This window comes from Lethenteron reissneri, chromosome 11 (assembly GCF_015708825.2).
Source record: "Lethenteron reissneri isolate LAM-NWPU_2019-01 chromosome 11, ASM1570882v1, whole genome shotgun sequence".
In the NCBI taxonomy this organism is placed as follows: Eukaryota; Metazoa; Chordata; class Hyperoartia; order Petromyzontiformes; family Petromyzontidae; genus Lethenteron; species Lethenteron reissneri.
Genome location: NC_083789.1, coordinates 12068604 through 12083990, shown reverse-complemented (window position 1 = coordinate 12083990; position 15387 = coordinate 12068604). Strand labels below are relative to the sequence as shown.

Below are 15387 nucleotides of genomic sequence, written 5' to 3'. Positions count from 1 at the left end.
GTCGCCGTTAATAGTTCCGGAGCCGCGGAGTTTTTTTTTTAGTTCCGAGTTCCTCCAGCCAGCTGCACGACAACAACATTGCACGTTACCCGTGATGCCCCGCGCCGGTCAAACATGGCGGCGCGCACGCGGCGCTTCCGGCACGTGTTGGTGCAGCGTGGACGGGCTTGAGGCTGGAGGTGCGCGGGCTTGAACGATCCACAAAGTCCATAACGTCCCACCTCCCCTCGCCCGCACTCGTTATCCAGTCTTGCAGGGTGCGGGGGCGCTGTTGGCATCTTTAACGAACGTCGTGAACACCGCACTCGACCACGCCACCCCCTGAAGAAGCGTGTTCAACCGACAGCACCGATGTCACCGTCGTGACCATAACCATGATCATTGTGGCCATAGGCGTTGCCAACTAGTAACCACGAAGTGAATCAAACACCTAAATAATACTTTTTAAAAACGTACAATCTACGTCAATAGCTTGCGCCTTAGTCCCATCGGCGGAATCGTTAAGTCCTCGCCCTTCCGCTCCAGCCGCTGCTTGCAGCATCACCCCAACCGGGGAGCGCTCCCGCCTCGCCTCCGCCCGCCTGGCTAAATCGAAGAACATCGTCGCAAAACACACGAAGACACGCGACTCGGTACAGAAGAGACTCCGTGCGGTGGCAGCAGCGGGCGGGGGGGGGGCGCCATGGTGCCTCTGCACGTCGCCCGGGCCTCGTTCCCCGCACTTCGCCTCCGACTCGGCGGCTTCGTGGGCCGCGCGCTCTCCGCTGCCGCCGATCGCGGCGGCGATTCGCCGGTAAACGTTCGAGAAGTGGACACGGTGCGCCGAGGGCGATGGGAGAGAAACGCTTTGACAATGCGACGGAGCGACAAATGGGGGGGAAGGACTCTAAACTTGTTTTTTTCAAGATAATAATTGGTTTTAACCTTTTCTGGCAATTAAACAGGAGGTGTTAAAGCACCAAACAGCAATCGTGTTGTACTGAATCATGTCTGCACTAACCACACGCACTTGTGGTGAACATGCAAACAACATACTCTTAAGTTTTTTTCGGTAAAGTCACCGAAGAAAAAAACCTAAGAGTATCCATCCTTGCAGTCACGAAAGCTTCAAATCTAGAATGCAAACAACAAACATGCTCTGGCAATATATGCAATGCGACAGGATTGCTTGCAAAATGTTTCTGTTTGGTGTTTAAACATTTTAACACCTTAATTTGAAGCTTTCGTGACTGCAGGGATCCATACTCTTTGGTTCTTTCGATAAAGTCACGTAGGTAGAAAAAAAAATTAACCCGTAAAAACTAAGTTTTTCACTATAAATCCTTTATATGCGTGGCGGCTAGAGTCCTCTCGTCCTCTGGCTTGAGATGGCTGCCACCTATGGGTCAGATGATTGCCTGCCACAATTAAGCAATTGGTATTTAAATATAATAAAAATTCCTAAAAAGTGTAAAGTTATGGAAAAAAAATTTCACGAAAATAAATTGTCACGCACAACGAGTCTGTGTGCAAAATGTCAGCTCGATTGGATCGCGGGAAGTGGGTTAAAAAACGACCGAAAGATTTGCACGGTCGTAAGCGCGCAAGCAAGTAAGTGAACTTAATATAAATGATTTAATAATAATAGATCACGACGTTTCGATCGCCACACAAGCAACCATCTTCAGGTGGGAGTGACTTTACCGAAATAATCAAAAAGTATCTTAACACCTGTTTTGTTACCAGAAAGGGTCAAACCAATTCTTACATATTGATACTGCCAATAAATGTCCCATGATATAAACACATTTTATTAACTTTTACCAGGTAAGGCCCACAGCTATTTCAGCTCTTTTTCAGAAGCGAACTGCAGTGACGTGCGGTGAGGTCAATGGCTGGGGAGGCACTGGCTCGTCAGAGCCAGATTCACACACTGAGGGGGCGTGGCCTCACAGAGGGGGCGTGGCCTCGCAGAGGGGGCGTGGCCTCACTGTGGGGGGCGTGTTAGACACGCCCGACTCAGTGAGGCAGATGTGATGGCTGCCTCCCCTGGTGCTTTTTCATTCCAGAGACCAGCAGGACTAAATATCTTTATACACATACGTGAAATAAGTTACCTGGATTATGGAAGCCGAGGACATGAAATGAAGGGGTCTACAAACATTGCATTGGTGACATACTGAGATAGTAACAGGCACACGCTTATTGCCCGCACTCCATCCAGTTACTGAGGGGTTGCGCAATCAGAGGGGAGGCTGAGCTCGTCGCTGCCTCACCTCTCGTCTCTTCCTGTATTTGCAGCGGAGCTCCGCAAATTTGGTGATTTTGACTAAAAATGATTGGAATCGTACAGAAATGACATTTATAACAGATCAGTGGAAAAATCTTAATATTTATTTTGTTTGATTATTCTTTTCTTTACTTTTTGTAACAGCTATTTTCATTGGAGTATGACAGGTGAGGCTCTGCCTCCCCTGCCTCCCTTGCCTCCCCTGACCGCACATCCCTGCATTACTGTACACTTTTACTTTGTCCGACACAGTCAAATTATTCTCTCATCTATGAGCCAATAATGTAAATTTTGTGTATGAAATTACGTGCTTTTGGTGTCACATCATGAGACGGAAGTTTTCATTTGGATCTCTCGGAGATTACTGTGACCCTGCGTGTTGAAGAACAGTTCTCGGAAGTGGATATTGCAGAGCGACATCTGAGATCCTTTCAATTGACACTTTGTTTCCACACGATAGAGGGCAGCACTTTCTCATTCGCCCCACTACAGAGTAATGTTCGTTATATGGCAGCCAAACCGATATTTAATTGTAACATAATTAAACTCAGATTAATATATTATGTAATGGGTGTTTTGTGCAGTCATTGGTGAACGGACGGAGAGCATCAGCTCTCTGCGCTTGAGAATCTGATGTAACCACAGGCGGCTGAAACCCCAGAATCTCAGTGGTCCCGGCTCACCGTCTTTGACCTCCGAGCCACGCGGTCGCCTCTGAATTGGTCACGTGAACACGCGGTGCGGGCAAATGTGACTCGCGGGCGCTTCGTGCCGCGCACGCGTGGCAGCAGGAGTACGCCGCTCTGCTCGAGAGCGAGGCGCGGAACTGCAAGCGAGTGTTCGACAGGGACCGGAGCAGGAGCCGCAGGATCCGGCAGAAGCTGCAGGACGCCTACGCACGGTTCACTACCGAGCACGACGACGCGACGGTGAGAGTGCCTCGATCGATCGCGACGCAACTCGGAGCGCGGTGACGCAACGCGGCATCTCGATGAGACCGCATCCCGAGACGCTGCCGATCCCAAATTGCATTGGGAGCCAGGGAAGGGATCGGAGCGCTGGGATCTCACTTATGAGTGCGGGTGGGAAGTACGAGGTATGTGTGGAGGTGAGGGATTCGGGGAGGTGAGGGATGCGGAGAGGTGAGGGATGTGTGGAGGTGAGGGGTGTGGAGGTGAGGGGTGTGGAGGTGAGGGGTGTGGAGGTGAGGGGTGTGGAGGTGAGGGATGTGGAGAGGTGAGGGATGTGTGGAGGTGAGGGATGTGGAGAGGTGAGGGATGTGTGGAGGTGAGGGATGTGTGGAGGTGAGGGGTGAGGGGAGGTGAGGGATGTGTGGAGGTGAGGGATGTGGGGAGGTGAGGGATGTGTGGAGGTGAGGGGTGAGGGGAGTTGAGGGATGTGTGGAGGTGAGGGATGTATGGAGGCTGTAGAGGAGACAGTTGCAATAGGACAAAGGCAACTTGCGATTAGTGAGCGCACATTGTTTTGCACTATATACATAGTGCTGCATGAAGATGTTTGCCAGGTTATGCATTGAGACGTGTGTTGGGAGTTGTGCATTATAAATAAATATGACTGGTGATGACAATGGTGACGACGATGGTGACGATGGTGACGACAATGGTAATGACAGTGATGACAATGGTGACCACGACGGTGATGACCATGGTGATGACGGTGACGACGGTGATGACTACGGTAACGACGATGTTGACGACGATAGTGACGATGGAAAGCCACGATCGGCTCACGTTTTTTTCCGAAGCGGACGATTCGCGCGCGTCGCTGCTCGCATCTCTATCCAAATGAAGTCTCAACTGTGCAGGTGGTGGGCGACCACGTCTACTACGAGGTGCAGGGCCGCGTCTACCGACGAGCGCTGCAAGCAGGTGACCACCACGCAGCCCGCACCGAGTCACAACAGCAGCGCCGAGTTTAGCGGCGAAACGACTCGGAGGCGTTTTCTTCCGTTTTGTTCGTTCGTAATCGACACCTCTCCGTGGCGGGGTGGGGGGTGGCACAGTGGTAACGCTTGCGCCTCACAGCGGGAAGTTCCTGGGTTGATTCCCGACTAAGGCGCCTCTCAGTGTGTTGCGTTTGTATGTTCTCCGCTGTTCTGCGTGGATTTCCTCCCATAGCTCAAACAAAACAAAAACCCCTGTACAATGTAACCGGTGTTGGCCAAATATCCCACTGCTGAGAAACAACTGGAAAATACTCGAAATAACGCAGTGCCAACATCGCCGCCCCCCCCCTCCCCCTGCAAACGCTTGGCATGACCCTCCTAAGAACGGAGAGGCTTGTGAGGCTTTCCTGTATAAAGGCGCAGCAGCAACAGCAGCATCAAATAACGATATCGTCGTGTCGTGCGGCAGCGTCGCGCGTGGGGGCCGGGCCGGAGGAGTTCCTCGTCGATCTGGACCGCACCCCGCCCGGCGCGACGTCGCGCGACGCTCGGCTCCGAGGCCTCCGCCTCTCCCCCGGACGCTCGCGCCTCGCCCTCACCGTCTCCTGCGGCGGCAGCGCCGCGCTCGCGTGCCTCGTGCTGGCGCTGCCGGGGCCCGGCCGCGCCGGCCGCCGCCGCTCGCCCGGCGCTCTCCTCCTGTGCTGCCTGCCAAGCGTCACGGCCGTCGGTGCGCCGCTCGTCCCGAGCGCGGGGGAAGCGTCCGGGATGCGACGGGGATTTGTGTGGCGGGGTCGAAACGCGGCCCGCGTGGTCGCGAGTGGCCGTGTTTGTTGTTTAAGGAGGTGGTGAGTCATCGGCAGAGGAAGAATGTTAGGTCTTGAGCTTGGACACGGGTACGCACGCTGACGCAAATGCAAAAATAAACATCCCCCGTGTAGCCTTTAACAAACAGTGCCGTTGGCGAGCACCTGTGACAGCTGGCACGGCACACAGACGTGCACGCACTTCCACAAACGCACAAACGCGCGCGGACATGCACCAAGCGCACCGACGCACGAGAATCGCCGCTTCCTCCGCCCGGGACGTACACAGACATCACCGGCGTCGCCGCCACCGTGAGCGCTGACGCAGTGCCTCCCTCTGTGCGTCAGAGTGGGCCACCGACTCGGTGCTCTACTACACGGAGGCGGCGGAGGAGCTGATCCCCCGGGCGGTGTGCGCGCTGCAGCTGGGAGACGCCGGCGCCGTGACGCACCGGCTATTCCAGGAGCACGACGAGAGGTGACCCCGCCGCCCACGCCGCCACCCGGCGCACCCCGGATCTGACCCCGTGACCCCCACCCCCTCGTCCGCCGGCGCCGCGTGACCCTCGGCGCCGCCCGTGTCGCGCAGCTGCTTCGTGGAGCTGGCGCGCACGCGCGACGGCCGGTTCGTGACGGTGAACCGCAGCTGGCGAGGCCACAGCTCCGAGGTGCTGCTGCTGGACACGGCGGCGCCGCTGTGTCCACCGCGCGTCGTGCAGGAGCGGGCGCCGGGGCTCACGTACCACGTGGAGCGAGCGGGGGGGCGCCTCCACGTGCTGGCGGCGCTGGCGGAGAGCGACGAGTACCAGGTGGGAGCGGCGGTGGTTGAGTGGTCGGAGAGCCGAGTCGGCAGTGACCCATAGACACACAGAGAGACCCATAGATCCACACAGAGACCCATAGACTCACACAGAGACACATAGACTCACACAGAGACACATAGACTAACAGCGACCCATAGACACACAGAGAGACCCATAAACAAACACAGATTGAGTTGTGATTAAACCGGGTAGTGACGTGAGTTGATGGCTGCAGAGGAAAACCCACGATATAAAATTCGTTCTGAACTTAACTTGGCTGAATTCTGGCTTTAAGAATGAAAAGATCGGTTTGACTACTGTCACGTGACCGAACCTCGCCTTGATGTGCAGAGCGAGTGGGAAAGTGCTGCCCTCTACCGTGCGTGTGTGCCAGAGTGTCACTTGGAGAAGGGTCCTCAGAGGCAGCACTGTGATGTCCACTTCCGCGGGCCATTCTCCCACACAAAAATGAGTCGCAGATAATACGGTGGAGACATTTTTTTTTTTATCGTAAAATTAAAGCAAAGCAATTTTACATCGGGTCTAGCACTCCCGCACTTCCGATTAGCACGGTGGGCTATATATACGGTGCGAAAGAAGTTCAACGTCCATAATAGAAGCACTCGTACGGCACGTGTCAGAGGTCGCGCTGCGTGTGTGCGTGCGGGCCAGGTGCTGCGGGCGAGCGAGTCGGCCCCGGGCCGGGAGGGCTGGCGGCCGCTGTGGCGCCCCCCGCGGGGCTCGCGGCTGCTCGACGTCGACTTCCTCGACTCGTGCCTCGTCGCGTCGCTGACGGCGGAGCGCGGCGCTCTGGCGCTGTCCGTGGTTCCGTACGAACGTCCGGACCGCGCCGCCACCGTGCAGGTGGATGCGGCGCTCCTCCTGCACCGATCGATCGCTCGCTCGCTATGACGTGAGCGCGACGGACCGGTTGTCCCCGCCACCGCCACCACCACCGCAGCCACCACTTCCACCGCCACCACTGCCACCACCGCCGCCACCGCCACTGCCGCCACCACCACCGCCGCCACTGCTGATCTCACATCATTGAACAACCGCATGTGCCATCTCGTGACCACAAAATGAAATCGTTAGAGAACCACCAAATACCCTCCCACGCAGATTCACAGCCAGCGGTAGGGGCTCGTAACTGATCTTTGGGTCAAGGCCTAACTCCAAAGTGTGTTATTAATCGACTGAATTCCCATCGCAAACCATGTGCCCGAATTCTGGTGCCACTCCCACCCAAGGAATGTGGAGGTGTTCTTGTAATGTAACGGGCGGGGTTAACCTCACCGGCGTTTGTCAATCCACTGCTGGATGAAGTCCTCCCCGCATCGATTATGGGGTCCTTGTTTGACCGTACTCCGTACTCAGCCATGCCGGCCGCTGTAACCCTTCAATGTCTGCTCTCCTTGCCGCGCCGTTGCGATGTCTCCGTGCGTGTGCGCGAGGAGCAGTTGGCCCCGTGGGCCTGCGTCCTGGAGCCGGACGCGAGCGCAGAGCGGGGGCCGCAGGAGTTTGGGTTCCGCCTCTCGTCTCCCGTCCTCCCGGGCGAGCGCCGCGTGCTGGACGTGGCGAGCGGACGAGTCCGGGGGGACGCGGGAGACGGGGACCCCGGGGGGGACGCGACGGCGAAACGGGACGCCGCGCGGAGCGTCGAGCGGGACGGCTACTCCGTCTGCAGGCTCCACGCCGTCAGCCAGGTGCCGCTCGGGAGAGAGCCTCGGCCGACGGGAGGCTTCAGGGAGTTTTAACGAGGGACATCGCGCGGAATGCACCCCACAATTAGCGCAGTGCCCCCCCACCTCCCAACGCCGGTGAATCGATGATTCCGTCACGATTCGTTCGGAGAGTCGATTGACATTGGTCCCTTTGCCACGATCTCATTTTCGCTGTTTCACGTTTTCTGGGTTGTTCGAGATTGTTCCCAGTCGTGTATATATCTGCTCGGCCAGAATGCTCGTGGGCGATCCGGTCCACTTCGAGACGCGAAATTCATCCGACTCGTGCGGCTCATGGGAACGCGCCGTGACTCGGTGGCGCCGTCGTTCCGCTCGTACCGCAGGACGGGACGGCAGTGCCGCTGACCGTGCTGCACTCGCGCGACCCCCCCGGCGGCGACCTCTCCGGGCGACCGCTGCTGGCGCACGTTTACGGCGCGTACGGCGTGGACGTGGCCATGGGCTTCAGGCCCGAGCTGCGCGTGCTGGCCGACGCCGGCTGGGTGCTCGCGTTCTGCCACGTGCGGTGAGGCCTCCCCCACCACCCCACGCTACTCTGCACCGCTCGTGGTACGTCGGGCTCGCATTTTGTTGTAGAGATAAAAAAGAACAACGCCGCAATCGTGCGGTGGCAAGTAACGGACCCCCCCACAATTGGATTCCCGGCCGTGGCGAGCGTCGGTGGCGCGTGTGTCCTGAACCAGCCCTCTGTCGACCCGCCGCTGCACGGTCGCCGGTGCCATTGAGAGCAGTGCTTCTCGGCCTCCGTCACTCGGCGGCGTTCAGAAACTTGGAGCCGGCTCCATCTCCGCGGCACCCAATTGCGCCGTCGTGCGCCGACCGAGGGAGTCGAGGGAGGGCCGGGGGTGGCGGCTGCGGGGTCGCCTGCTGCTGCTGCTGCCGTGCCTGCGTGTGCGACCAATGGAGAGGGGATGGGCGGGGGGCGGGGGGTGGAGCAGCCACTGAACGGCGTGGCGAGTTCGTTCGTCCTAGCTTGTGGACAGTGAGGTTCTTATGTTTCCGAAAATACTGCGGCGCCCTGGTCGCCACACACTGGTTTGGAAGATGCCGCTGAGAGAGAGAGCGCGAGAGAGAGTGAGCGGCTTCGACTGTGCGGCGCGCAGGGGCGGTGGCGAGCGCGGCCGCTGGTGGCACGCGGCGGGACGCGGGGCGCACAAGCGCGCCGGCCTGCACGACCTGCGCTCGTGCCTGGCGGAGCTCCACGCTCGAGGACTCTCCCGCCCGGGCCTCACCGCCCTCGCCGCCTCCAGCGCCGGCGCCGTGCTGGCCGGCGCTCTGTGCAACGAGTCTCCCGGCCTGGTGCGCGCCGTCGTCCTGCAGGTCGGCCTGCACCGCACCGCAGCGCCGAGCTGCGTTTAGCCGCGGGGGGCCCCGTTCGTACTCGCGTTGCGGAAATTGACCGAATCCTTCTCCGCGTGGAGCTGTGAGCGCTCTCTTCTCGAATGCCCGGCACGCGTTCTCTGCGTGCCCTCCGCAGGCTCCCTTCCTGGACGTGCTGGGCACGATGCGCCGCCCGGAGCTGCTCCTCACGCCGCAGGAGCGGGGCGAGTGGGGCGACCCGCTGAGCGACGCCGCCGCCCTCCGCCACATCGGCAGCTACTGCCCCTACACCAACGTGCGGCCGCAGGTGCCCGCGCGGCGGAGAGTGATGGGAGGCCGGGGGCGACAGGGTGGGGGGGGTCACTCCATCTACCGTGATGACATCACCGTGATGACATCACCGTGATGACATCACCGTGATGACATCACCGTGATGACATCACCGTGATGACATCACCGTGATGACATCACCATTACTCTATTTAAGACCTAAACCGACCAGCGTGGTGAAACAGGAAGACTTCATAATTCTGGCTAATCGCCTGATGAGGCTGGTTGTAATCACTAGCGAAACGTCACAGTACTTGAATTGTAAATGTTGTGGGTTTAATCTCCAACACACCAGTGTGCTGAAGTAGTAACTAATTTACACGTTTTGTTAACGTGAAAAACCTTACTAATTGGTTGTTTTGGGTGGTGTTGGGTTTAACGACACATTTATATTTACACAGTCTAACCCAAAATCCCTCTATTATGCACTAATTGGGTTTTGGGTTAATGCTGTGCTTCTGTCACTGCAAGGGTTTCTAATAATAATAGTTCACAGATCTTGGCCAATCCACCACGGCTGGTTGAAGGTCTCCCCCACGCCGTGCTGGTCACGGTGGTTTTTGACCAAACTTCACCACGCTGGTCGTTGCGCGTTGGTGAAGGCTGGGGGCGTGACCGAGACTCAAACTCGCGTCGCCGGTACCGTAGCACGGCGTGCGCACCATCGGGCCACCGCTCCCCCAGTTTGTACGCAACGATATTTTTGCTGCTCAGGTGTGGAGTGTTGGTCTTGAATCACATTTTTTACACGAATCAAAAGAGTCCCAAGTGAGAGTGTCGCTGTAGCAACACATTACCAGCGACTTAAGTGAGCGTGGAGCAGCTGGGAGCTGCATGTGCGTGCGTGTGGGGACCGGTCGTGTAGCGGTTCTGCTTTACGAACCCGGTGACCCGAGTTGATTTCTGCTCATGGCCAACACCCGCGACGATTATCTGAACCGATTTTGGGCCTTAAATGGGTACCTGGTGTAGCAATGTGTAGTAAATATCTTACCTGGGCAGACAAAGGCGGCCGGGCGTGGTGCTGGCCACCAACCCCACCCCCCCCCCATGTGCCGGCGTTCATAGGCGCTCGTGAGCAGCACTTGCCCCAGCAGCCTGTTAAAGTCAACACGGGGTAGGGGGATCTTTGCCTGTGTGTACCCCATGTCCTGCCTGTGTGTGCGCCGTGGCGCCCCGCGTGCACAGGCGTACCCGGCCATGTACATCAGCTGCTCGCTGGGGGACCGCCTGGTGCCGGCGGCCGGGGTGCTGCGCTACGTCTCGCGTCTGCGCCAGGCGATGGCCGAGCACCGTGCGTCGTGGCCGCCCCTCGCCGGCACCGGTGAGGTTTGGCGGAAACGCGACGGGGGGGGGGGGGGGGGGGGGGGGGCGGTGCTCGGGAACCACGGTGCGCAGCACACTGCCATCTGTGAATCGATCCAAAGAACCGGCCAGAAAATGATCTTTACTTTTTCCTTAAAAATGCCTAAATTCATATTCTTGGTTCTTTCGGTAAAGTCACGTATGTAGAGGTGTAATTGCGCATGGCTACGAATGTTGAGGTGTGATTATGCATGGCCACGGATGGCCAACAAACACAAGGGGCGGGGTTACGGCCGTACACAAGGGTGGCGCTAGCACCGACGTCCGCATGTGTATCCCCCACGGGCCCCCCCTCGGGGGCGAGTCCTATAAAAGGTGATGAGCTCGAGGGCTCGAGGTCGGGACTCAGCTTTAACCAGAGAAGACGGAAGACCAGCTAGTGTAGGCACCAGAGCTCCCCTGGCTCGCTGTCCTTATAAGGGCCGACCAGGGCAAGCCGGTGGCGTGGCCCCGAGAGCCCAGACGAAGCTGGTCTGGTGACTCAGGGAGCCGGGATCCCAGCTTAACCAAGCTGGGACAGATAGCCTCCCCTAGTCCCGTAGTGGAGGAATTGGTATAGGTTAGAGGGGTTAGCTGTCGAGAATCCCTGTAGCCAAGTGACCTGTGATAACTGTGTTGGTGTAATAAATAAGTGTGCCTCCGATCCTGTCGTCAAGCCTCCATATATACTTACTACACGTAGAAGGAAAATAATAAAATAATAAAAATAAACATTAAATAAATGAAATTATTTTATTATGTTTTATTTGTATTTATTTGTATTATTTTATTATTTTCCTTCTACGTGACTTTACCCAAAGAACCAAGAAGATGAATCCCTGCAGTCATGAAAGCTTTAAATCGAAATGCCTAAATTGTTTTAAATCTGAAACCACAAACTACCTATCCATCCACGCTCCACACACCCCCTTACCTGTCCACCCGGTGGCGCGTGGCTGATTACCGAGAGGGTTTCAAGGTCTCCTCGTGGATTCTTAGTAAATTATTCGAGCTCAGTAGGTGGCTGAGAATGCTGCTTATTTTGGCATGTTTGCCTTCTGCTTTACGCGATGGGTTCGTCTTTAGCTGTTTTTGTTTAGCAAGTAAAGTATGTGCTGTTTAACACGTCGGCTTTCACGACCAATTTCATCCATAATATCTATTTTTTTGGTTAGATCGTGTAAATATAAATGTGTTGTTAAACCCGCCACCACCCTACACAGCCTTTTAGTAAGGTTTGTCACGTAAACAGAACATGCCAATTTGTTACTTGTTCAGCACATCGGTGTGTTGGAGAGCAAATCCACAACATTGTAATGTTTGTTGTGGATTATTAAAGTACGTGCTATTTAATTATTTTCTCAAAGCAAAATAGCTTTTAACCCTTTCCCCGTTCTGAGACGTCTGCAAGTTGCTCGTGGCTCAGCGTATGTTTTATTTATAAAGATGTACTAGCGCCGCTGTTTTTAAAGACATTGTACTCACCGCAGAGAACCGTAGCGACACGACCACACCCTACGATAGCTGGTACCAAACTGTGCCACACGTCATCCCGCGTGGCCTGTTACTGCCGATGCCGCCCAAAATCGATTCCGTTCCGTCGACTTGAACGTACGTAATCGGAACGGAATCGGAGGAAAACTGATGACGTGCACGTACATCACCAGAACGGGAAAGAGTTGTAACAAATTTCTGTTTCGACACCATGGGTGGAAGAGCCTGGTCCCCCCCCTACCTTATGCGTGGCCTGTTGGTGTTGGCAGGGTGAGCGACGATGTCCCGTGTCTTGCCATGGGAATTGCGACTGGAGTCGCTGTGTTATAACGGAGAGCCGGAAGGCCTCACTCACTGCAGAATAACGGCCACCCGAGGTTCAACGGCATGGCGTGGGCCATGGAATCACGCTTGGGTTTGGTTTCCCCTTATTGAAACTCCAGTGCGTTATTCCGGAGGTCCCGAGTATTTCACGAAGATTCGACACGCCTCTCGACAATGGCATGCGGCTTCAAAAGGCAAAAGGAAATTGATAACGGGCGACGTTTCTGGCAACGGCCCTTTATTACAGCACAGAGAGGTGCCAAGAGAGATATAATTGATAATAATCAGAGATAGTGGATAATAGTGGTCGGAGACTGCACTTTACACCATGGGGCATGAAGTTTAACCACGTATTATCGATCAGAATTTTCTTTTGCTGTACGTGCATCCGATTGTGTGTTGCGGGGGCGGAGTAGGAGTTATGCGGATTGCATCCGATCGGGTTCGTGAAGCGTATAAAAGTACTAGTGAAAGAGACAATCTGAGTAACAATGCGAATGAAATGGGTGCAGATAAAGAGTGGAGAATCCTCCCCTTGTTCTCGCCGCGGATTGTGGTCATTTGTGGGATTTCCGTTGGGGGCAAGGCCGGGGATTTGAGCAGTGGACTGAAAAAGGCCTTGCTCCACGCTACATTCCACGTCAGCAATAATCGATGCCTCGAGTCTCCTGGCTGGCTGCTGGCTGGGCTGCTGTCGACCCCAACAATCGCTCTGTTGCTGTCAGTGGCTGCTGCGGGGCCAGTTGTCACCTCAACTAGCTCGGCGACTGGCCACATGGGATTTTTCTGTGTAACAAAATAAAGATTGAGGCGAGCAGAAATGGCGGAAGTCCGGAAAACGTTGATGAGTAAGAATAGTGACACTGGGGTGGGACTAACAAATACCGAAGACTGACCACGATTCATTTAAAATCGTTCGAACTTTTCAATGGGTGCTCCTTCCAATGTAATTATTTCACCAAAATATTCTTTAAATTCTAGAGAAAATAGCAAAAAAAAAAACCTCAATACATAACACCTCGCGATTTCATTTTCTTATCGAAATGTATCTATGGTGCCTTTCCCAAAGCACTGTACAGAAGTTTATGAAATCGTACATGAAGATGAGTGGGTTTTACATGATGAATGGGGTTATTACAAGTCGTGGTGTAGTTTTATTGACAGTAGGGCAGGCGGCAGTGTTCAGGCGGGGATGGTGTCAGCCCGGTCGTAGCTGCGAGCGCTCAGCGAACAGATGACGGTGAAAGGAGCTGTCTCTCGTTTTCCTTCCGCAGAGCGACGGCTTCATTGCTTGGCCTGTTCTCTATTTAAAATAGAAAGCCTTGTTAGTGTCCATCAGGACGCTGCACGATCCACTGTTGGGAGCTTTTATTTAAATCGGTGGTCTCGCTTTGGACTTAATAGGTAACTTTTTTTTCATCCACTTAATCAGCAGCCTCAGGGTGATTAGTCTTTTGCAGGGCGTCCTCTCAACTCGAGGAGTCACTCTGCTGGGCGGGTTGGGGGGTGTTCCAGTCTTGGAGGGTTTGAAGTAGGCCGCGCGATGATTGCTGCTGCGTAGAATCACAATTGAAGTAACTTGCGGCTCATTTTTCAACTTTGGCCCGTGACGCCTGCGCACGATGGCCTACTCTTGCGAATGAAGTCACGGGATCGCCAACATGCACCGGGAAACACTTGTATTATTTTTACAGTTACAGTTTTGCCGTTGGTACAGTATTAATCAGGGCGGCTGCCGGATTCAAACCGCGAGCCTCTTTCCTGAGCGGCAAACGCCGGGGTCACCGTCAGGTTCTGGCCACGTGTCGTTTGGCACGGTGGTGTCCATCGTTGCGCTCCAGGGGAGCGGCAGGTTGTGCACGGTGGCGAGATGTTAACTACCTCGCCTGGTATGCAGGAGGTTAGTGGGTTCAATCTCAACGCCCGTATATTTTGAGTTTGCACGTTCTTGCCGTGGTCGCGTGGATTTTTCTCCGGGCCCTTCGGTTTTTCCCTTCGCATTTCGAGTATTTGGCTGCTGCTATAAATTTCCAGGTGAAAAGCCACTTTTTGTTGAGCCGTCATTCGCGATAGCCAGATCACTTCTGAAAAAGAACCAGTACATAGCTCGGTGGGTCTTGCAGCTGGTAAAATAAAACATTGTTTATAGTTTCAGTTGTAACGACTCCGTAAAACGTGGATTTGTGACTCCACAGAGGCCGCCGCCGCCGAGTCGCCGCTGGTGGTCAGCGTGTACGAGGGGGGGGGCCACTGTGGCCCAGACGACCTGGACGGCCACGTTCGCGAGGTGAGAACGCGTTTTCTCAAGCGACGTCGATACGCGCTTACCCTGCACCGTCAAAACGGTGATTTTAAGCGGCGTTACAAGCGCATTTTCACGGATCGACACCCGGCCAGTTAACCTATGGCCACGCACGATCCAGTGCGGTGTTTGTGCATGGGTGCAAATATGTTGATCGATGTTCACACATCTGACCACCTCGCACGCAGGCATGCGGTATTGACCTCACGTACGATGGCTCGCCCCTAAAGCGCAGTGAAGCGTCGTCACACACCTAAAGCAGTTTGCACTTTAGTTTCGTCCAGCGACCTGTTTTTGCAGTGCGACCGCCATTTTCTACAGATGGTCACACACCCGCACTTGTTTTTTTTGACTCGTCTGCTTACAGTTCAGTCCCCACGAGTCAAATGTGCGGCACCGTAGTCATTAGCTTGGCCTTTAAAAATACTGATTCAGCCAAAATGAGCAATGGCCCCTCTTTTACCACCGTCTCCATTGCAGGTTGCCCAACAGTACACCTTCCTGTGGCAGGCCCTTGGACTCCCCGACTGATTAACCAGCTCTCGCCTTGATAGCAGAAACGTAAAACGCGCACAGCCGACGCATGGTGGGACAAGGTACAGGTTATGCAAGAGTACCGCCACCATGCCTGCGTGGCACTGCCAACATCACAGAAACACTGCCAACATCGCAGAAACACTGCCAATGTATGTGGAGATACAAGAATTACCACTGCATAGGTTTTCACCGATGTGCTGCTGTATGTTG

At 55.3% G+C, this 15387-nt stretch overlaps 1 protein-coding gene across 1 annotated transcript; it reads left to right on the top strand.

Annotated features, from left to right (window-relative positions):
• The first annotated feature begins 35 nt into the window (after window positions 1-35).
• On the top strand, window positions 36-15099 carry PREPL (prolyl endopeptidase like). The gene is given in 14 exon segments (XM_061550122.1): window positions 36-793; window positions 3058-3198; window positions 4095-4158; window positions 4645-4902; window positions 5327-5456; window positions 5568-5787; window positions 6454-6645; window positions 7242-7487; window positions 7850-8031; window positions 8630-8846; window positions 9004-9153; window positions 10365-10500; window positions 14534-14661; window positions 14663-15099. Coding segments are annotated over 14 exon segments (2307 nt in total). The 5' UTR covers window positions 36-682; the 3' UTR covers window positions 14795-15099.
• The last annotated feature ends 288 nt before the right edge of the window (window positions 15100-15387 follow it).